At 40.3% G+C, this 24,209-nt stretch overlaps 1 protein-coding gene across 1 annotated transcript in view; it reads right to left on the reverse strand.

Moving 5' to 3' along the window:
• Positions 1-24,209, reverse strand: part of ALK (ALK receptor tyrosine kinase) — a gene marked incomplete at its 5' end in the record, with an annotated part of 317,178 nt that overhangs the window by 88,920 nt on the left and 204,049 nt on the right. Inside the window, one exon of the mRNA XM_082306264.1 lies at positions 18,055-18,182. Coding sequence (XP_082162390.1) covers positions 18,055-18,182 — 128 coding nt within the window. The remainder of the gene's footprint in view (positions 1-18,054; positions 18,183-24,209) is intronic.

Consider the following 24,209-nt stretch of genomic DNA (forward strand, 5'->3'; position numbering starts at 1 on the left):
AGGAGACAGAATGTGTCTTACGTCTCTATGACTCTAGGTTTTCTTTAAGATCTTTACCCTTCAATGAGTAGACTGTGCAATCAAACTCTCCGAAGATTTTACACAATTACTCAGAACTGACAGTCATTTCTTTTACAGCTCTCATCTTCAAATTTGGCACCATAAAACGTATGCCAACCCAAAATATTCCTTTATATAAGCTTTGTCAGTAGGCTTTCTGTTGAGTGCAAGCTCCCCTTCAAGGTTCTTCCAACCCCTCTTCCCCCAATTTTGCTAACTGATTCAGTTGGCCATTAATTAATCTCTTAACTATCATCAGCAATAGTAGTAAATTCTCACAAACTTGCTACTGCTGTTGTTACGTAAAATGCTCCTCCCAGCTCGGTAGGTTTCAGCAAAGTGTAACAACTTGTTGACTCTAAATAAATCTATTTATACAATGCAAATGTACCTCTTCCTGGCAGACAAATCCTTTATAACTAAATCTTTTATAACTGCAAAACGATTCATTATACAGAATAGAGAAGTACGAGGACACACAGCTTACTGCTCATTCTTCATCAAGACCTAGCAAACATAAACATCAGGGGACAAAACAAGTAAAAAAAGAGAATATGAAACAGGGGTTGCTAGCCCCCACTACAAAGTAAATGGGGTTAGTCTGGTTTTGTGGCAAACAGGGGTAGTACGCTACACGTGAATAATTATGGGAAGGTCCAGAAGGAGGAGCAGAGCACATGGAAATGACATACAGAACCCGAGCCAGCCATACGTGCATAGTATTCTGACTGACTTGGAATCAAAACCCAATTAGGTGTATAAAGAATGAAGAAAAGAGAAATATAAACCAATTTCATAAAATAATGAAATTCTGTATACTCTCCACCAAAAATCTACCGGATTGTGGCACAGTTTCAGAGGAAATGGTGGAAAAAAACCCACCCGTTCAGGAGAGGGCTACAGTTAAGAAGCTGTACTGGATAGGACTCACTCCACAGCACAAACTGCACAAACATACTGAATAATAAAAAAGAACCACCAAACTGTCTTTTTGGCCATAAAATGGACTAGGGGAGACCTAAAAGGTACTTTACATTTACATGTGTCTACATTTGGTCTTGAAGTACCAATTTAAAAGTCCAAATAATGATTAACATTCATTTTTGTCTGCATTTCACCAAGTCTTATCTCTGAGCAGCGGCCATCTTGGGGAGGTCAGCCATCTTATGGAACACAAACTCTTCCCGTGTTTTACTACGATCCACTGCTTGCTCTGTATTTGTACTTCCATTCATCTTAAGCTGCCCATGGTCCTCTCCGTGGTATAGTTAAGTTATACCGAGTGCAAAGGTGTTAGATACCCGCTATATATTTTTTGCAGAGAGAATAGTTAAAACACCTGACTTCCAGCTCTCCCGGGGCTTTAACTTAATGGGATGTGGATGCAGTTCACCAGCTATAACGAATGTCACTGGCCAAGTACTCACATCACTGCAGTACCTCAAAGCCTGGATCGTAACCCATAGTGCACGGGGAATCTACATTCAGAAAGTTAGTGAAATACTAGCAACAAAATCAACTGCCCCGGAATTTGTACTTAAACCAGGAAAAATACCTTGCCTCCTTTTCCAGGATTTCTTGATAAACAGCAGCGGGACTCTTATGCGGCAGTAGTTACAGTAACTCTACTTTGACCATGCCCTTCCTTCCCATCCCACAGGTAATTACTGCTACTTTTTAGTGAGCAATATAATTTTAAACAGTCTGTCAATGAGGTATCACAAAGATGATAAAAGTGCCTTGCCCTAGCATCTAATATGGATAAAAAAAAAAAAATCGATGATCCACTGTCCTGCAGGCGGTAACATAGTCAGAAAGCTCAGAGGCCACCGCGTCCACGGCAGCCAGATCTTTTTGTGCAACAGCCACTGCGTTCTCTGAAAGGTTTTCAGCAGAAGAGTAGGACAGCTAAACAAACTCAGAGCTGGCAAAGACAGGGTGGCAAATCCAAATGAGTGGTCCCCTGTGTGCGAAGCAGTTTCACCACAGACAGTAGCAGTTCAAGTTTTCTCCGTACTGCGAGAACTCATCCGTCCTACGGCCATTTTACCTCCCTCTCCTGTTCAGTCCAGTGACAATCCTGCTGGGATGGTCTCTGGACAACTTTGTTCATCTCTGCTAGCAAAAAGAAGTGAAAGGTATCTCACAGCAGTCACTGAGCCTCTTCCAGGTAGACCACGACTAAGTTACCAGCTCATCCAGGGTATTCTTGGAAATAAAAAGCCTGGCATCCTTTTCCTGATACCCAACAAAAGAAAGAAAGAATTAAATAACCAAGGACTGAGCACAAAACAGCCAAAACACAGCAGCCTTGCACCGTTTTTTGAGGTGCTTCAAAGCAGCACTCCATTTGTGTGTGCAGGGGCCTTGAATTGCTAGCAAACTACCTATTGAATAAGGAATCTGATGGTCAGGATTTCCAAATTGGCTCTTATGCTGTGACCCTGGACAAGTCTCTTCACTTCTTCAAGCTTCCATCTCTCTGCCTGTGACAGAAAGAAGTAACACTTTGGGCGATACGTGGCCTCAGTATTGTTTAGGACTAGCACTATGTGAATAGCATATTTTTGTTTGCACAGAAAAAAAAAAAAATCTCATTTTTAAGAGCTATCTAAAATGAAAATGTCCCCTGCAGAAGAAAAATGTTTGCTCAGCATTACTCCAAAAGATTTTATTTGACCTGAAATAAAATATTTGTTAGGTTCAGGAAACTTGTTATTGTTCAAAATTTGTTTCATTTCAGATATTTCATCCTTCCTTTATGCCTTTTAACATAGTTTCAAATAAAAAAAAACTAAAGTCCAGGGAAAAGGTGTTAAAATTTAGTTTCTTCCTCCCTTACTTCTTTTTTTGTCAAAACACTTACTAAGTTTGACCAGAATTTTGAATAGCTTTGTCCCACTAAGTTGCATTTTTAGCAAACCTAGAATAAAGATGGAGATGCCCTGTGTAACACATGGAGGCTCTCAAGTGAAAGGCTATATTGAGTGTATCACTAAATGCTACTCACAAGCACGGAGGATGACAGAATCACTTGAGTCATTACCACATGCTAATGCAGCATCTGTCTGAGGAAGCCCTGGGTCATTTCAGCTTGATCCTGTCTCCTGAAATCTACTCACCTAGACAGTGCACCAAAGAGACAACTTTTTACCATGTTAGCACTGACAGGACTGATAACATTCTCTCCATTTGGCATGTATTAAATATTAGCAAAACACAGATTTAACTGAGGGAACTTCAGATTTGGAGAGCAGTAAAAAACAACCATGAGGTCTGCACAGTTCCACATGAGCATTATGGAGGTATTACGCTGCTATTGCTTTCTCAGTGAGAAGCAGTATGGCAAACAGTTAATGTAAACTCAACATTAAAAATTTCACTGGCAATTAAGGTGACAGATTAAACTGATCTACATGCAATCTGCAAAATGATTTGGCATTCACTGATTAATGCAGTAAATTAGATACTAACATCTCACATGCAATGTTATAAATCACTAACTTCAGTCAGCAATGTATATGTGGTGTCAAACAATTTTTGATGCTGTGTAAGCTATTAAATTTTCCATAGGTGAAGCACCGAGTATCTATTACAGTTTTAGGATGAGATTATGAACAGAGACTTTCAATTTCTGACCAAAATTACTTCCAGACTTTGTCACTGGAGTACTTGATACTATTAGAACTGCTCAGATTTCCAAAATTCAAGTGGAAATTGCTTTTCATTGCAGTGGAAAATAGCAATAGAAACCTACCAGCACCAAGCCTGGACCCAACCTTCTTTTTAGTGGACACGTATTTGAAGGTGGAGAGATGCTTTAGAAATGTGATTTATTTCTCCAAAAAGGTGCTTTCAAGAAATGCCCATCTCTGAGTTCTGCTGATACTCAATACAATACAGATCTGCTGCTTGAAGAAACTGCAGCAAGAAATGCCACAGAAGGGCCCTGAGATCTGTTGTAAGTATTTGGCCCAACCACTGCAAACCAGGCAGAGTCCCTCTCTCACACTTTTCTACAGATGTTACTCTCCATGGGTCAACAGACCCCAAGTACTTTCAACTATACAGCCACAGATTCACAAGGTGAAGGTACTCCTCCGCATAAATCCCAGGCAGTGCAAGGCTCTAGCCTTAGCAACAACAGTTCAGCTGACAGCTGTCAACACTAACGAGTTAAACTGGACTGTAACGAGATCCTGGAGTTATTTGTAGCTGTGATACAGGTAAGTCCCTTTGGTTGCAGGCAGACATCCTCCCCCAGCTGCATTGGCAGGAGAGGTTATTGCCTCCATCTGTTCAGGACTGCTTTCCCTCCTGATCCGCTGATGAAGCAGCATGTGCAAATACTCCCTAATTTATTTCAGGCAAAGTCAGACAGGTGAGACCAGAACAACAGTTCTTACCTACTCAAGGATTTTATGTTAACCTGTCTTGTTCTCAAATGGCAGCTGCTCCCTGGGCTGCATTAAAACACCTTACAGACTCCTGTGACCTGCTGAAAGACTAGAGGAGCAAAGCCACAACACAGTGGTGCTACAAGGCAGAGGAGCTACTCAGTGGCTGTGCTCCAGTCACTTTTTAAAAATGTCATTCTAATATGGGAGATAATTCTGATACATGATAATATTCTTACTATTCCATGCAAAGCAATTTATGAAAGAGGGATTATTTGCCTTTTCCTTTTATAAAGAGGGCATACTGTGGAACATCAGACTGCCAACTCCCATTACCTTTGCAGCTTTGGGAAAACTTGGAAACACAGCTTGGTCTTGATCTGAGATATTCAGCTCAAGTCTGCTAAAACAAGGAGAATGGAAAAAAACAACTGCAAGTATGCTCAGGTTCAGAGGAAATTCTGTCTCAATTTAGAACTGCACAAGAGGGACCTTTCTTTAAATCAAAAATGGAGATAAAAGGGTGTGTTTATGTACAGGAAATCATAGCAGCTTTTTTGCAGACTAGTATTTAAAATTCTTACAACACAATGAACATATAACAAGAAAAAAAAAGCTTTGTACAATTTTCTGTTCAGAAAAAAACATTTTGTTTTAAATTTGCCTGATAAAGAAGAAACATTGATTACACTAACATAATAGAACAGAAATTCCCTGACATGACTCTTAATGGTATATCATACCTAAGAAGTCTGTCAGTTGAAATTTAAGCTAGAATTCAATGATCTCCAGGAACTGGATTTTAAATTACTAACTCCTGAATGTAACCAGATATCCTTGCAGAAGCAGGACGAATTAAGGTTCAAGGCAAATGCTGCATATAATATAGCTCTTAACCTCATTTAGAAGCAATGTTGTTTAAGGCTTTATTAAGTGATTGAGTTACTGCTTCTGCTTGAACAAAAGTGACACAGTCATTCACAAGGGTAATAAAAATAAACAAGATAATGCAAGAGAGAGAATTGTACCTACTGGTAAGGAAGCAACTGAAAAAATAATGTGGATCTTCTATTACCACTCTTTGGAAAGCAGCATGGGATCCAATATCCAAATGCAACTCAATTTAAACAGATTTTTTCAAAAAGCCTTCATTGAGGTCTCCCATAAAGGAATGTGGTCAACAAAAAAATCCCCAAAGCTTTTACATGTAAGTGATTTTGTGAGGATGCAGAGAAGCAATATGACCTACAGGGCTCCACTAGAAGGCTCTTGGCTGTAGCTCTGCTTCTACCAACAACCACTTTACTTTTGACAAACCACTTCTGTATCTGAATGTTCTTCTGTGTGAAAGGACTGTGGGTTTTTTTCAGAAATATACCTTCTTTTCTAGACCCGTTCATAAAATACCTAGAGCGGGTAAAAGCCCAGGGCTGATTTCTGGTTTATAACTTATACAGGTTTCCCAGAACAGCTCGTGGTTTTAGTGCAGAGAGGCTTCTAGGTCTGACTGGAAGCATCCTGTCAAAGCTGCACGGATGAAGCTTCTATTGGTAATGCTGGTATTGTAAAGTATTCCTGGATAGCACTATTAATCTTGCACTCAACAGCCATTTAATTTTTTTCAGGGTTTATCCTAACAGACTCTGAATAAACTCCTGCAAAATAATTACTATAAAATGATTTATCTAGCATGCTAACCAGCGAGTGTTGAGGATGTTCAATAGAGAATCTGTTTGTTAAAGGCTCCTTGCCTGACACTATTCATTCAAAAGTGAGGAATTGGTGGGCAGACTTTATAGATTACAGGTATTAAAGCACCCACTGGCTTTAAAAGGATAGTTCTGTTAGAAATTCCAAGCTACAATTCTTCAAGCAAAGCATTGTCCCCTTTCTGACACTCTGATGATGCTATGATGTTAAAGGTGGAATGAATTGCTCTCTGAAGTGCCTCTTTTTCTCTCTGTTGACTACAGAGGGACCCTAGAGACTAGCTTCGACATGATGCCTAACTTTCAGATAGCTGAAGTCACAAAAGATGAATATCACCTTGTCTAACTTCATACAACAAAGCATCTGAATGTCTGAACTAAATCTTGCCTAGGGAGATTGAATCCCATGATGTCGTGAATTAGGTGACTGGTTTATTATACAGATTTTATTCCCTGACAGTTCAGTTGAGGTCTAGACTGAGAATTGTGCCGAACTGCTTGGAAATTAGCTTTGCAAGTTGGAGTTTAGGAGAAGATTTTTTCGTCTCCTATCAACTGAAAATATTTTCTGGCCTTTGTTCAAATGCTAAAAAAAGCAGCCAGCATCAGCAGAATCTGGATGTGTTAAAAAAGAGGTCTCCTATATGCTATTAAGACAAAGAAATAAGGAGAAAGGGACAAATCCATTGCTTGGCTTTGTAAACTGGAAAATAAACTGTCTTCATTTCATCTAATGCCTTTCCTACACACTCTTTATGAACACTTGGCACTTAGTAAAACCCACACAAGCACAGCAAGATTCCTTAGGCAAACAGCGAAGCTCTGCCATGACCAAGCTCTCTGCCCGAGTAACTTTCGGAATGAGTGCAATTTTCTAAAGACGAGTCCCCAGAGACAGCGCTCAATTATACCAACATGGCCGCAGCTTAGGCAATGCCTAGCGTTAACTAAAAACTCAAAGCTGACAGCAAGTCTACTCTTTCCTGTTTCATCGGTCAAATCCCTCAACTTAAACTTGTTAGAGAAGCACCAGTAAACTGCTGGTTATTGTTGCCGCCACAAATGGCCTCATTCTGTTCACTCACTACTTTTCTCTCATTTCTGAGATCGATGAAAGGGCTATTTTAAATTGTTTCATTTCCTCCCAACTAATTCCATCCCAGGTGTAAGCTAAGCTAATGCTCACTCACTGTGGCCCAGCCAAAGGGCTCTGGCTATCTTTATTCATCTGTTGCTGCTTGCCTTTGTATTTGTGGTAAGGAATTCACAACCTAATTTCCTTGTCCTTTGCTTGTACTCAGTGCACAGCACCGACCAGACTCATCTGTGAGTACTGCTCTGAGATGGTATAGCAATATGAATAAATGGAAACAGTCATAAACTCCTCTGCAGTATTTACAGAACAGTATCACTGTGGGCTTGCAGTGTAGGAAGAGTAATTTTGCATGACCGACTTCCATTTGGTGGCATCCTGCCTGCTCATGACACTTCGGTTTCATTTCGGCAATTACCCTAATTGTCCAGGAAAGGAATGCACTGTTTACTTGAAAAGTCAAAAAATAAGAAGAACCAGAGAATGTTCTGACTGGTATTATACTTGAGAAAGACAACTGTAATGCATTACAGACACTGCTGATGTCTGGTTCTGCTAGTAACAGAAGCAGCAAGTAGAAGCACATTTATTATAATTTAAGGGGACCTACATGAAGTCACAAATTAGCCCACATTCTACAAATCAACAATTAAGATGAGGACTACTTGCTACAATATAAACTTATAATGGAGTAATAATTGCCCTAAAGCTTTCGTGATGGGATTAGATAGGCAGGAATGTTTTATGACTAAAGGGAAAGAGGAGGAACAGGCTTGTCCAAATGAGAGAAATTGCCTGATTTCACTTGGGAGCAGAGGAACTTGGAGGTGCTCCAATGATGAAATGAGAAGAAGCCAGAAGACAAACACCATAAGCATGGAAGACCACTGCAAAGCACTCTGTGCAAAGATGAGCAGGACAAACATCTCTTGGAGTAGAACTTTTTTCCAACATATGATAGAAAGTTATTTTGCATTTCTCATTTGTCTTAATCAGTTGTAAGCTATATTTTTAGAAAATATACTTTGTACAAAATGTATTTTGCAATCCAATTTTTAAAAAAATCAATGTAACTTTATAGTCGTATGTATCACTGCAAACACTAAGTGTCAGCTCCAGCCTCCTTTACCTACAAAGAACAGCTATAACTTAAACCCAAGTCTTCTGTTTTCCAAGCCAAATTCTTCTGTTGGCTGTGAAGAGCCCAGCAATGACAAAGAAACTCCAAATCAGCAATGTTCCTATTATACCTCTTGTTAGGCTCCTCCTTTTTCAAAAGCTTTGATAATAGGGACAGATCTTCAACTGATGCAAGTAGTTGAAGCTCCAACAATTAACGGGATGACGCGCAACGTGCTTTACAACTCTCACTAGCAGAAGCTCCACCGAAGTAACTTCATAGTTACTCACTTCACTTCCTTTACTTTGGGAAAGGGCTCGCATGCAGTAAATGCTTCCATTACTTTGCTGTCTAAGCCACTTGGCAATTTTTGTAGACAGGTGAGTCACTTTACTACTCTTTTGTTACTGATGGGTACAATAAAAGTGCCTGATGAGTTAATACTGTTGCCAAAACTTTATACTTAGTGTTTCCGATCTTAGAGGGATTGCTTTCTTTTTGTTATGCTTTCATTAACATATGTTCATAAACACATGTACATGCACTGTTATTCCATGAGGTGCTTAAAGAGTCAACAGTGACTTCCTAGAAATCAATAGCAACACTGATAATATTGCAGAAATATTGAAATTTCATCCTTTTCATATTTATCTTTTTTTGTACTATATACCATGATGCTGGATTTATGCAGTTGTTGCTTACAGCTCTAAATGATGTCTTAAAAATCCAGTACATAATTTAGGCTTAAGTGCACAGAATATTCACTGCTGTAGTCTCCGCAAAATCATTTACTCTAGATTGTGGCTCACACAAATCAACCAAAACAGCTTCGATCCCAGTATGCCGCAACCCATCATCTCACAGAACTAGGCAGATTGCCTCTCAACCCTCAAAGTTTTAAGGCATCAAAATAGTTGCTTTGTTCATCTCCACTCACATCAAATGAAAAATCCACCATCGATATTATTTCTGGAACATGATAAATCTCTCTTACAGAGTTGACTATATTATATTTCCTTGTAGATCTGAAAAACATTTCCAAACATCTAATTTTGCTTACAAATTTGCTGATACTCCATCAATCGTGCCCCATGAACAATACACTTCAATCTGGAACTGGACCCAGAATCCAGCTGACTCATTTAAGTGCTTGCAACCTCCCAGTTGTACAAAACTTCAGCTCTTCAGCTGGCAATCATTTAAAGAAGAGGGGGAAAAAGTATTCTTAAAACTTCTTTCATGTAATAAAACCTGCCTGGTAATTTAAGATCTTGCCATCCGTGTGTGACTTCCGGATCAATATGCCTCGCTAGCAGGGCTTTCAAAGGCTCGATTCGTAAAAGCCCTGCATGCCTCATTTATGGAGGTACTCTGTAAAACTGCCTCCATGGAAGCACAGTGCCCAGTCTGTCCTTTCTCATCCTCACAGGTGGAAGGCATGCCTCAGTGCAATTCAGTAATGATGGGATTTTTTGAAAGCTCCCAGGGGACTAAGGAGCACAGATCCCATTAATTTGTGCTCCTAAGTCACTTGGCAGCTTTTGAAAGTTCCTCTCTTTCCCCATGTGTTTCATGACTTCAAAGCAAAAGAATCGCAGCAGACAGGTTTAATGATCCTGACCGAGATTCTGATGTGCAGCTACGGGTTGTGAGTTTCCAAATACAGCATAAAGGAGTCTCATTTGCTGAAGGGGCATGCACTCCTTTTCAGAAAACTTCGGTCCCCCATTACAGATTCTTAAATTTTTCAGGGAAAAATCGATGCGTCAGGTTTAGTCAGTTGGCATTTCTATTTATGTATTACGGATTCGATTCGGAATTACAAGGTCAGGGCTTTTTGGTTTTAGTTGTTCTATTGCAGAGTGTCTACTTCAATGTATCCATCACTGGCAGCACTAACGCGCCACACCTCTCCCACACTAGATACAGTGCAGAATTATTAAATGACGGCTGTGGTTTGGTGCAGCGATTGGTTTGCTAAGAAAGCTGGCTGCAGTAGATCATGCAGAAACAGCACAGCAGGACAAAGCAAGCAGGGCTCCCTGAGGCAGAAAGAGGAAGGTTTTGGACAAGAAAAGGGAAGAGGTCGACAGGATCTTATAGCAAGACTAGGGCAGATTTGCAATGAGGCTTCTCAGTCAGAGAAAACAAGCTGAACTTGAATACTTCAGAAGGTAAGCCCTAAGGTATAGAAGCGCCTTGAGCCAACATCTAAAGTCTTCACTGTGGTAAAGAAAGAGAAGGAATTAAACCTTTCCTCAATCTTGCATGTGTTGCACCACTACAGAGCAGCGCTACCTCAGAATGTGGCATTCGTGTGTATGATTCCTATGCAGGCCTTTAAAAAAAAAAAAAAAAAAAAAAAATTCTTGCTGGTGACATCATTTTGTCTTCTACAGCCTGGAAGTGCACACAGAAAATCTTCTTTTCTTCTTGTCCCATCTTCTCCTCATTCTTGTTCTTCACCTTCCAAAAATTATTTTGCTCACCAATGCCCTTTGGGCTCTGGAGTCATACCAGAAAACGGGACTAGCTTCCACCTCAACATCCACACATTTATCTTTGCATTTGATAATTTTAAATGTTAATTGATTAATCCTTTTGCATTCCATTCAATTTTCACAATTCACTGAATTTCTCTCAGTCTTGCTTGGTTTCTTTGCCGGTTCAACAGATTATCCATCTAGTTAGTTCAGTCTGGTTGATTGAGTGGCTATCTGATTAAGTTTGATTGCTCTAGTTAATCAATTGGATTGTAAATGTTTATCCCAATCACTTTCTAACTGGTCAAACTCTTTAATAATTTCCACTATCTAGACCAATTATTCCTGCCTGATATCCTGTCATTTGTTTTCAGTGTTACCGATTTATCGCCATCTCTCCCTCTCTCGTTTATCCTTTTGCTCATGCACTCTGACTCCTATCCTTTTTGCTTGACCATCTCCCTCTTCTGTTCTGACTTTCTAAGCTTCCCTGCTGTCTCTCACCTCTTCTCAAAGACCACCGTAATTCTTCACAAACATGAATCAAGTTGCATAGCCAGGTTTTAACATCTTCAAACATCAGTCCTGTTTAAATCAAAAAACTTTCCTACAGCTAACAGGGGTCTTCACGGATCTGCATAAAACCAAACTCGGAGCAAAACTAGCCCTGACTTTGTTTTAGCAAAATCAAAGTTCTGCATGCCCTCTGCTACAGGCTAGCAGTCTTTTGAAAACGTAGGGGTTTATTACGGAGAGAGAGACCGTCATCTACTTACACAACGGAATCAGCTTGCATAAATCTTTGAATCTGGAGTAATACTGGTTTAAAATCATTGGGTCATCTGTAAATCATCACTGTCCTCCCCATTTCTCAAGTGATAATAGTGAATCCTATGATTGTTTCAATAAATCCAAGCAGTTAAAACATCACAAGAACTAAGTGGCAGCAATTAATAGTAATAAAAATAAGTTCAATTTGGGGAAAGCAGATTACAGAGTTCATTTTCTTTCACAGAATCAATGGCTCCCTGTTGAAATAAGCCTTAATTAAGGGAGAAGGTCAGGATAAAAATCATATACAGCATTAAAAAGATAATGTATTGGCCAATTCTTCAAGGTGTTAAAAAGTACTTAAGGCCCACAACTGCCAACGTTTGCAGGGGAACTGAGGGATTTTCAGTGTCTCTCAAGCAGTTTCCAGTACCTCTTATGAGTAGGCCCTTCTCTTTTGATCATTAAAGTTTTGGATTTTAAAGGTTGAGATTTCTCAACTCTGTTTCTTAACCCAGATCACCTAACCTTTTTCGAATTAAGAGTGGATGAACTTGCCCACTCTGGTGAGACAGTAACGTTGTCTAAGAAATACCCACATTCAGTCCTGCTGTGGCAGACTCCAGCCTTTCCACCTTCTGTATGAATGCATCAATTTTAAAGACCAGTTTTATGAGCATTATTACACCATCTAAAACATTTCTTTATACCTCCCTCCTCATATCTTAAAAAACTAAATATATCATCAGCTGATTGCTAAATAAAACAACAGACAACAGAACACTAGGTCCCATTCACCAACATACTGGCATGACAGACCTATGAAAACTAAATGCTCTAGATATCCAGGTTCATCTCCCCCTCCCCTTTGGTGAGTACACTAACGTTCTAAATAGATTAAATTATTTAACATGACTATCACTGTCTAAATTTGGCTCCACAACAAGTAGGTGTTCACAGTCAGCAATGCATAATCACTAATTCATTACTGTAAGAAGCTACTCTGCCACTAATTGAGTTACTGTGCCTTTTCTAGAAGCAATATTAAGACTAAATTTGCTTAATTTTTTATTCCTCGCATTACTATAACTTAATTTTAAAAAGATGAAAATGAAAAATGAAAACAAAGATAAGCCCCATAACAAGTGCATTGAATTTATTTTACTTAAATGGGCACAAACCACAAGTGAAATCATTTTCACTTTGGAATTAACTTAAAATGATTTAACTTCACTACAGCCACCACGCTCATCTGTAAAGTAGTTTTTTCTCCAACACAAGATCCCTACAGGATTAAAACACTAGCAGGTTAGAGATGGGTTTTGGCACACAACCTGAAGTCAGAATAATCAGTCATACCTCATGGGGGAGCAGAGGTGAATAGGGAGGACGGTGGTTGCCAAAGCATTTGGAGGCAAATATTCTTAAAATAGTAAGGCTATTCCAAAATGCCTACTTAGTGAAATTACATCCACCGGAAAACCAGCTCAGTGGAACTGTATAAATAGCATAGGCCACTCCGAGGAAAATGCAGCCAATCTGCCTAATTTTTTTTTTTTTAAATGAAGGATACTCAGAACTTGATCCAAACATACTGAATAATTCCCACTGACTTCAATTAACTCTGGATCTATCCTCTGGTTTGGTAAGCTCATTAACCAGGGCATTAATGCCAAAGGAAATTCTCCAGCTTCCTTATACAAATATGACCTGGATAGGCCACGTAAGTATTATGGCAAATGTTGGTCCTAAACCTCAGATAGAGAGAACTACTTCTGAAATCTAAGACTACTTTTTTTTAATCATGCCTATTTTTCAGTTTTAGAACAACAGCACAATACCGACTGTGCTCGTTGTTCTGTTCACCTATTCCCCTGAATTTTTGGGCAGTGGTGGATCTCCAGACCATATAAGATGACATGGCTGGTTCCACTGAAGGTACATGTCTTCTCTCCACTCCCATAATTACAACTATGCAAATAACTAATAAAAAAATATTGACACAATTAAGTTAGTTGCTTCATAAATCTTCCGTAAACATCTTGCAATTTTACTCAAGTGAAACTCACTTAGAAGTTATAAAAAATTTTTTAGTTAATTATTAACATCTAAATTAGCTGTAAGTGTGTCATGTGGGACTTCAATTAGAAACCCGTGTTTAAATTTTTTACAGTGAGAACAAACAATCACTGGAACAACCCCCCCAGGGACGTGGTGGAGTCCCCATCACTGGAGGTTTTCAAGATGCAGCTGGTCAGGGTGCTAGATAATCTCGCCTAGGCTCCCCTTCCCACACGAGGTTGGACCAGATGATCTTTTGAGGCCCATTCCAGCTTAGGCTGTTCTACGATTCTATCGGATACACTGATACTATTTCAGTTCTTGGTTCGGAAGAGGTTAAATCTTCTAGGCAATTTTCCAGTAGGAAGCATCAAGAACTCATTTTGAAAAGGGGCTCACTGGTATTTCATTAAGTTCAGTTAACCACAACGTCCTGTCAGCAAATTAATTTATAAGACAAACTGCAGAAAGTGAGCATACGTGGGAAAACTGGAGTGATACATATTCAGGTTTTGTCTGAATACACAAAACCATCATTTTAGTAATGATTCAGATACAGAAGTAATCCTGTTTGGAGAAAGCCCTTATTGATTTCCTGCAGTTGATTCATAAATCTGTTGCTAGACTATTTATCAAATGGAATCATGAACAATTCTATCTGGCAGTTGCTCATATTTCTTCATACATGTAGCAAGTCCATATTCTTACTCTTCCCTCACTGTCTCTTTTTCCAGTGAAATCACCTCTAGGTCTTCAAAATTTTTCTTTTTGCGAGAGGTCCTCTGCTGTGGATGAAGGATTTTGCTTTCAGCACAACCTTAACTTCAACTTTCAGAAATCTGCGTATGTATTATAACCATGAGATCATTACAGAACTACTTACCAGCTCTGAAGGTAATGAGTGTATTTCTATGTACTTTGAGTATCTACTGAAAAAAGCTATTGCTGAGTGGACAGAAGCATTAACTTAACCAACAACACAGTCTCTCCCCTCTCCAAAATAAATATGTTTTTTATGTTGCTTACTGAGCTTGAAAACTTGAAAGCTAAGTGCTTCCTCTTGGACAGGCTGAGTGTCTGAAATAACCGCTTTTAACAACCTCGGAGCATCATTAAACCTTTAACACATTTTAGAAGCATTTGATCTCCACGCCCCTTACTTAAAAAGTTACTTAGAACTGGTAAATTGAACATTGCTAAGTAAAACAATGTCTTGTCATTTACTTGTGCTTACTATTAAGTACTTTAATTAAGACTTTTGGAAATAAGTTAGCAAATTAATTAATTTACAACTGCAATAAAAAAAATCAGTAAGAAACCCATTAAATATCATTAATAAGTCAATACATTACTTAGGAAATGAACTCTATTTTTATTACTAGGAATTACCGTCAACTATAAAATGCCGCTGTACCAATTACTTTACTTGTAGAAGGAACAAATTCTTAACTGCCATTATTAAATTAGTATATTACTTCTCTGCAATTTGTGGTTTGTTTGGTTTTTGGGGGGGGGGGGGTTGTGTTTTTTTTTTTTTTTTTGCTTTGGATACTGCACTTATTTAAATAGTAAGTTGTAAGAAAGAAAACTAGACAATCAATAGTTTAGGTTTTACACACTGACAAACACAATCTGCTTCACATTTAAGACAGTAATTGAAAGTCAATTGGCTGTAAGATGATGGGCAATGCTACCTGTTAACTGTCCTGATCCAAAAGCTATAGAAGTCCAACCAGCCTTTCTATTGCCTGTAGGGGCTTTCTGATCAGAATCTAACCCTATGGTTCAGGAAAACTTTCTGTAAAAAAACTCCCAACACTCAGCACATGTCAAGTGCTAAAAAGCCCTTAAAGAATTAAAGCCAGAGGATCGAGTGCCTGAGAAGAATGGTGGTGATGAACTACAGCAATGATATGAGATGCACCAAATACAGTTTTGACCAATCCTGAGCATTTAAAAAAAACCAAAAAAACCCCAAAAAACCAAAACAACAAACAAAACAAAACAAAAAAACCCAAACCAAAACCAAACAAAAAAACCCAAACAAAACCCCCCCAAAACCCAAAACCAAATGAAACCCCTCAACCTGCAAGGGCTTTCCTTTTTTCTATCAAACTAACCCAATCAAGAAGAATTATATGACGGGAATTGGGAAATGTGAAGATATTCAAGTGACAAATCACTTTGATTTTCTAATCTGTTCCACTGTTGAATGAAGAAAGGGAAATGTGGAGTACAATTAAGACATTGCAATGATAGAGTTATGTTTCCACTCAACAATTCTTAGTTAGATGGGATATAAATGTAGAATTTTTAAATCTAGAATTTAAAAAAATTCAGAATTTTATCAGCATCTGAATTTTTTTCTTTCAATTTCCCATTCAATCCCAAATAGGCTGTTATTTTTTCAGTTCAAATGCAATAAAAATCCCATCTTTTCCATGATTAAAGAACTCAAAAAATGGAATTTCCCATGCTCAAAAGCAAATCCCAACCTCAAACTTCTACCTTCTTCAAGCCCCTGTTGGCATCTAACTTAGATCCAATTCTGGATCCACTTATGGAAATGGTAGCCTAATTTCCTAAGATCATCTGTGTGCCTTTATTTATTTTTAAATTGTGTATATGGTCTTTAAAAGGCTTAGAAAAATTAGGCTGAAGGCTTGTTACTGTTTCTCAAATGTTTCTTTCCCAAATTCACCCATGCTTTAGGTGCTTCAGTGGCATTAAGGTATCTGAGTAGCTAAGCTGCCCAAAGGCTTCTAGCAGCTGCAGAAGAATTAGATTTAGATTAATCTTTCCTTATTGCTTTCCCTATTTCCTCCAAGCCTAAGGTGCCACCCTCGGCTGCTCATCACCACCTTCTTTTCTAGTAAAAGGACACAGTACCATATCTTCAGCTGTGTGCAGAAGGCTTAGCGGTTTCAACCAACTGAAAAAAGAACAAGTGGTTTTCTTCCCTGGCAGTATTATTCACACACCGTGTCCTGTAAGCAGAGCAGGGGAGTGGCCAATTGCTACAAATCTGTAGACAAAATGGGAGATTTGTTCCTTCTTTTGTTCACAGGGTATCTTAATAGCCTCAGCAACTGGCATCTGTCTTCTGCAGAACGGTGCCCAGTACTGGCACGCGGTCATTCGGCCAACATTATCTTTTCACTCAGCTGACTGTCCTTCACCTACGGCTCTCCTTCAAGCACTCCCAAGAGAAGAATCCATGTACCTTCATGGGAGCTGAGTATCTCCTGTACTCTGTCATAAAATTTGTTGCAATGAATTCCCAAAGCACTGCGGATTTGAATGACTTCTGTCCCATTTGCTTTTTTCTTTTGGAGAGTTGCAATACTTTATTTTCAGCCTCAGAGAGATACCAAGATGTGTTCCATACATCAGCAGCAACACAGGTGTGTTCTGTCTGAACACGTCTTGCACGTTCAGCACAATGCCAGGCTGTTCCTTGTTGGAGCTTAGAGATCACCTTTATCTACGGACAGTGCAATAAACCCCTTAATACAACTGGCCTTTATGGAGAGCAACATAAATAACCAAAATAATGTATATTCTCCAGCAGATTCCCCTGTCCTAGCCAGGTTGAAAAGAAGGACATGCAGCTCAACTCAGCAGTACTCCAAATAAATAAAACGGACAAAAGGTAATGCGTTAAGTGCTATAAGTAATAATACTCTTCACTGACATGCCACCTAAAGATTTCAGTATGATTCACAAGCTCCATAAAGCTGGTAGAACTAAAATGCAGCTGCTTCTGGCATTAAGCACTAAATTTACATACTTGAATTGCTAACAGAGCTTGTATTTAAAAAAGTAACCCCATTAAGGTTTCCCATTATTAAAATTCCACGCACTACATTGACCTATTAGGGGTTACTCAGCAATAACTGCTTTGGAACATTGCCAAAGGCAGGCATACTTTATTAGAATCAAGTTTTCCACAGTTGTTTAAAAAAACAACCCTGAAATTTGTTACCAGGAACTTCAAAAAGATGACTTGCAAGCTATCTGTCTAGGAACGACTCATCTCTTCTACTTTCTGCTGCAGAAAGTGAAGTTGTCAGGACAGGCATCTGGCAAGCCAGGACGAATATTGCTTTGGTTCTCCCAAAATGAAATTTTCCTAGAAATTCTTTCCAAAGGAAAAAAAAAAAAAATCTTGCTTCCTTCAGGAAGTTAAAAATTCTAAGGCAACACTAAAAAAATTCTTTCCTGAAGGGGACCGTGTTTTTTTTATTTAAGCAATTGATGTGACAAGAAGCTTTCACTCTGTGACAGCCAGAAATCATGCTCCTCTCCAAAAAGGCATCGAAAGACTATGAACTAGAAGCAATAAAATACTCTACATTACCTGTACTGCAGTTCTTCATTGCAAAGGAATCCACGGCCGCTACGCTCTTGTTCCCATTAGCAACATACTCCAGTGAGATCCGAAATGGTTTCTCTAGATGTCCAACTCTCCTTTGAAGCAACACCCATCTGGTCTCATCATACAGCAAGAGGAAAAAACAAAGGAGAAGAGCGGTAAGAAAGGCTACTTTACAAGGACCAAATCCCCCAAAGCAGCAGCTCCACGTGAGGCTGGTCATACTGTGCCTCCTACCCCAGCCCTCACTCCCCTCATGGTGCCCCATGGTCAGGGCCTTTCCCTCCCATGGATTTTGCAAAAGCAAGCTTCTGAGCACCAAGATTTCCACCCAGCTAAGATGTGGAAAACCCAGCTAAATAGTAGCTTATTGCTCTCTTCTGTCACACTTCTGTGCTCCTGGATTTCTCACAGATGTCTGCCTGCTGTTTAAAAGAAGCCTAACTTCCTTTGCAAAGCAAGCTGTGAAATCGGTAGCACACATGCACACCCTCTCTAAATATGACTCCTCCCGCTTCTCACCAGCAAACTCTTCGTCACTCAGGCAATAAGCCAGTCTCCAGGGCTTGCACAATAGCTATAATTCCCAGCACTGCATCACTGGTTGAATGCTCTGCTTCTAACGTGGCTGGCTGGAACATCTGCACGTGCGTGAAGCACTGCAACTAAAACATGCCATTTCTCCTCCTCGCGCTTCCTCCCCCTCGCCTCCCAAACAAACAAACAAACAGTCCCACCAAGTAAATCAAGAAACTAAGCAGCCCTGGAGACTAACATCCACGCTCCAACTTAGTCTGCTTGTTGCCAAAAGTAAATGAGAACAAAAAGTCTATATGAGCTGGATCTACTCTCTGTGACGCCAGAAGACATCGAGGCCTGGCTGTCTTTACGCCCACCTCCTCCCCTCTGATCGGCCGGGCCTGCTGCTCCGCCGGAAACACCCTGCCAGCCAGCACAAGAACTACTCCTAGGCCCTCAGCTCTTACCCATCACCTCTGATTTAGCTTTCAAATGTTGTGTCCAGCAAGAAATCTCTAAAGGTGGACAGTAAAAATAGAAGTACCTGTCTTTTCCCCAATATACTGGCATTCTGATCTGCAAGGAGAACTTGAAGGAATAAAATACTTGTATGATAACACGCTCCGGCCCATTTCACCTTTCATCCTTGGGCACAGGCCGCCAGTAAAACCACTTGTTGACACCATTTGTGAAGGGTTGCTTCCCAAGAGGCGTGTATTCCTTCAGCAGCAATACAGAGCCCATCACCCATTTCACCCCAGTTTATTCAGTGTCTGCTTGCTAACCATAAACATGATTAGAGATGAGAGATTCTGTAAAGCCACTCAGTTACCACTAATCCACTTTGTCACATTTCCCTTCTGTTACAGGAAAAAATGCAGCACCAAGGAAAAAACATTTCTTTTTAGCGTACTGTAACTGGTCAGCTGGAGCCAAACAAGACAACAGGGGTCTAATAAAGCCTATTAGGAAATGCACTTTACAGCTCCAACTGCAATTTTTAAAAGATGAGAATAAAAACTTGTTGAGTTTCCCTAAGTTGCCTTCAAACACCAATATTAAGCATTTTTGAGGAAGTCTGTAACTATTTCTAGTAGACATAATGGGTCAGGGGCAATGTATTTTTCATTGGTCTTAGAGAAACTTTCCTCATCAACTACCCCCATCCCCCCGCAGTGTACCGGTTTGTGCTTGTACGCAGGCTGCGCACAAGAACACGTTTTTCTCGAGGGAGGGAACCCACTGGAACATCCGTTCTGAACAAAAGAACCTGCACGGTTTGTCTGGCATCCATAACAAGAACCTCATTCTCCAGAAGCGTGCCAAAATTCGGATGTTATCAAGACACACTTCTAAGAGGAAATATAACAACATCTGTGTATGACATGTGCACCAACCACCCATCACTTGTGCCTGCTACAAGCACGGATCAATCCCAAATTGCAGACCCTATAATGCTACCAGCTAGGAGACTTTTTCTGCTCCAGAGGTAGACACACTGTTCATCTCATCAGGGACATAACAGCGTCATTACACTCCACTGAACTGGACAAAATTTCCAGCAGGCAAGGAAGCTGCCAACAGGTAGGTATGTTAAGGACCTAAAGAAAAGTCCTAAGCAAGGGCTGCATAAAGACCCTGCCGACAGCTAACCGTTCAACTGGCAACTCAGAAAAGCAAACACTCCTTTTTAATGATTTACTAGGTTTCTTCCTCCCTCCTTTTCCAGCAAGAAGAGTGAAACTAGACTGCTAAGTCTCATTTTTTGTTTACAGTTATTTTCATTTCCATACCTCATCTTCCGACTTCTGTGCTCGAGGTTCCCGCTTGATGAGGGGATGCTGACATCCTCGCTCCTTTTCCACCCCCCTCCCCAAATAGATAAATCTGCTTTTACTGAAATTGAATAAAGCATTGAGAGTATTTTAAATGCCTAGCTTCTGCGTGCGTTATTTCTTTTGATGTCACCTCAAGTTAGGTATATTATAGGGATTAGAGGATACAAACGTCCCTACAAATAGAGTAAAAAACCACTCTAGATTTAATTTTGGTTATGAAATACAGAAGCATCTGTATGTCATGAAAATCGTTCTCCTCAGCTTCAGAAGACTGATGGATTTTAATTCCAAGTACGCAGTGGCTCTCAACAATGATTTCCATTTCTGTGCTACGGCTAACCCTCTGGATAAATGTGCCAGGAGTTTTAGGAATTGCTTTTCTGAGTTACTGGTGCAATAACTTTAGTTTGAAATTCTCAGGCCTCTCATAGTTTACCACAGAAACTTTATTAACTCCCAGAGCTGTTGCCAAGCAGGTATTTTATATCACCGCAATGCAAGACTGGAAAAGGCAGACTCACTCAAGCCCAGATTCATTACAAAATATATTCATATTTTGTGGTACAAATTCCTACAATAGGTTGTCTGAGATTCAAAGATTCATGTGAAAAGAAATCCCAAGTATCAGCCTCTTTCTTCAGAGACATGAAAACAAATGAGGTAAAGATGACACTAACTGGTGGATTTATGAGGGACACTATTTTTTAGCTACTGGGTCAGTAGAGAGACCCGCAGGCAGATTCGGACGGGAGGCGATTCTGCCGTCATTCCGTAGCAGAATAGGGACTCTGATCTCCAGACCTTTCCATGCAACACCCTGTATTTAACCCATACTGACCCATACTCATTTGCAGATCCTGTACTACAGGCTGCCTGGCAGCAGCAAGACCTACTTCAGCATAACTGATACGCATTGGATGTTAATTAGTAGTAGCTTTATTAAATTTCTATTAGTGGCCTATATGTTATGACCTAATTTTAGAAAGCATTTTAGCAAGGTGACAGAAAAGCTACTTCAGTCATCTTTTGAGATAGATGGGGAAATACCACATGTAGAACCTCTTCATACTGAAATCATGCTTAACCAAACTGAGAGCTTTCTATGCTGAGCTGATTGGCCTGGTGGGCAATGGACGTTGCTTACCTTGTGTAAGCAACTGGGGGCAGTGGACGTTGCTTACCTTGACTTTAACAAGTTTCTCAATGCTGTCTCCCATCCCATCCTCACTGACAAACTGGTGGACGTACAGACTATGTAAGTGGACAGCGAGGTGGACTGAAAACTGGCTGAACTGCCAGGCAGAGGGTTATCATCAGTCGTACAAAGTCCAGCTGGAGGCCAGTCACTAGTGGTATACCTCTGGGCCAACAGTGGGGCCAATAACGTTTTCTGTCTTCATTAATGACCTGAATAATGGGGGAGGCTGCACCATCAGCAAGTTTCCAGCCAAAGTGGGAGAAGTGGTTCATACACAGGATGGCTGGGCTGCCACTGAGAGGGGCCTTGACGGGCTGGAAATGTGGGCCAACAGGAACCTCATGAAGTTCAACAAAGGGAAGGGAAAAGTGCTGCCCCTGGGGAGGAACAACCCCATGCACCGGTACAGGCCGGAAAGCGGCTTTGCAGAAGACGACTTGTGGGTCCTGGTGGACAAAATGTTGAACATGAGCTAGCAATGTCCCCTCAATGACAAGGAAGGCCAATGGCTTCCTGAGCTACACTGGGAACAGCAGATCCAAGGCGTGATTCTTCCCCTCTGTTCAGCACTGGGGAGACACGTCTGGAGCACTGGGTCCAGTGTTGGACTTTCCAGCACAAGAAAGACATGGACTTACTGAAGTGAGTCCAGCAAACAGCCACAGAGATGATTAAGGGACTAGAGCATCTGACATACAAGAAGAGGCTGAGAAAACTGGGATTCTTTAGCCTGGAGAAGGCTCATGAAAGATCTTATCAATGTTTATATGTTATGGGAGGATGGAAAGAAGACAGAATCAGACAGTGGTATCCAACGGAAGGACAACAGGCAAGCACAAGGCACATTTGCTTGGATTGAAAGAAAAGAAATTCCATTTAAACATGAGCAAAAACTTGCTTACTGTAAGGGTGATTGAACACTGGAACAAGCTGCCCAGAAATCTTATGGAGTCTCCATCCTCGGAGATATTCAAAACCTGACCGGACACGGCTCTGGGTAACTTGCTCTAGCTCACCCTGCATCGAGCAGGGAGGTTGGACTAGTCAGTCTCAGAGGTTCCTTCCAACCTCAACCATTCTGCAATTCTGTGAAACTTAGGTCCCAAAAGCAAATTACAGCAGATAACAGATTGCTCCTGTTATCCTCTGCATAACCTCCAAGCACTCTACAGAGTGATGAATCAGACTGGTAAGCTGACAACTGCAAGGACAAAGGCATCAGTTACTGCGCACATAGCTATCATCTCCGCACAGCCTTCAACATCAAAACCTATTTTTACCACAACATTGGCCATAATAACCATGATGATCTCTCTAGATACTGCCTCAAGCAATAAAAAAAGACCACAGTTTAACAATCTTAATTTAATCCTTTATGCTGTAAAGCAACACACTATATTGTATTGTTTAGGCACTGCTCAGTGTCTTGATACAGCAGACCAGATCCACCCTACAGGACCTTCACTGAAGTTACAGTGAGAAAGAAGTTGGCTCAGATACCTAGAATCTGCTATATACATAATTTAGACAGAAACAAATAACACCACAGCCTTCAGTGACAGAGTATCTCAAAATCCTAGATCCAAATATTTTCAGACTTTAGACAAGTTCAGACCTGGATGTATTATCTAGAGAGAATTTGTTGTTTAAAGAAAGCCTGGGCAACACCCAGAGTTTCTCTTATGAGGCTGTATCGCTCTTCTCCAAAACAGAAAATGCTGCTGACAGAACCTGAATGTAGTACAAGGGCTGAATTTTCAAACGACCTTCTGTATACACATTCATATTCCTTAACGTGAAGGTATACTAGAAACCACCTTGGACCTCGCACAGCCCTGCAAGCGTTAGGTGTTAGATCCTGAACAAGCCAAAGTATTTTTCTGTAACCTAACCTTTCTTAAACCTCCCATCCATGACTCAGTTTGCCAGGTACCAGGTTTTGCTTCCCCGCTTGTATTTTACAGGTAGTTACCCAGTTTCAGAAGCCATAATCCAGTTTTCACAGAAACTTCATTTCTGAGAGATATTTACAGTTTAGACAGTCTTTGGTTGTTCATGTGTAGCTTCAGGAGGTATGCATTCCTGATTAATTCTAATCAATACACTAATGCTTTAGATGCCATTTTGCATGCTCCTCTGGGTAATGCCAGCACTGATCAATTTTAAGTACAAGTCAGGGTGCTCTCTTAGAGGCAGTGAATTAAAAAAAAAAAAAAAAAAGTGCCAGAACTCTCAAGTAAAATCTCAAGCCAGAACACTTGCATCCGGCATTTGTCTGTCTTCATGGAGAAATGATTTTGAGTCCAATTAACACACACATACTCATTGGGCGCTCTTTCATCCCGATGAAGAGGGGTTTCAAAATGCTTGATTCCAGCAAGCTTTGGGACTTCAGTCTTGACATCCCACGTCAGCAATCATCTTTGTGACCAGTCTCCAGACATCCATCTACATCTGGAAGGTAGAATTAATTTCCGTGCCATCAGCCAGCCCAGCACCTGTGTTGCCACCTATGTCTTCAGTACAGTCCACTGTCAGTTTGCACCAGCCCCTAGCCATAAGTTAAGTTTCACCCAGAACACCAT

The sequence above is a fragment of the Platalea leucorodia genome, assembly GCF_965183815.1.
Source record: "Platalea leucorodia genome assembly, chromosome: 3".
Lineage (NCBI taxonomy): Eukaryota > Metazoa > Chordata > Aves > Pelecaniformes > Threskiornithidae > Platalea > Platalea leucorodia.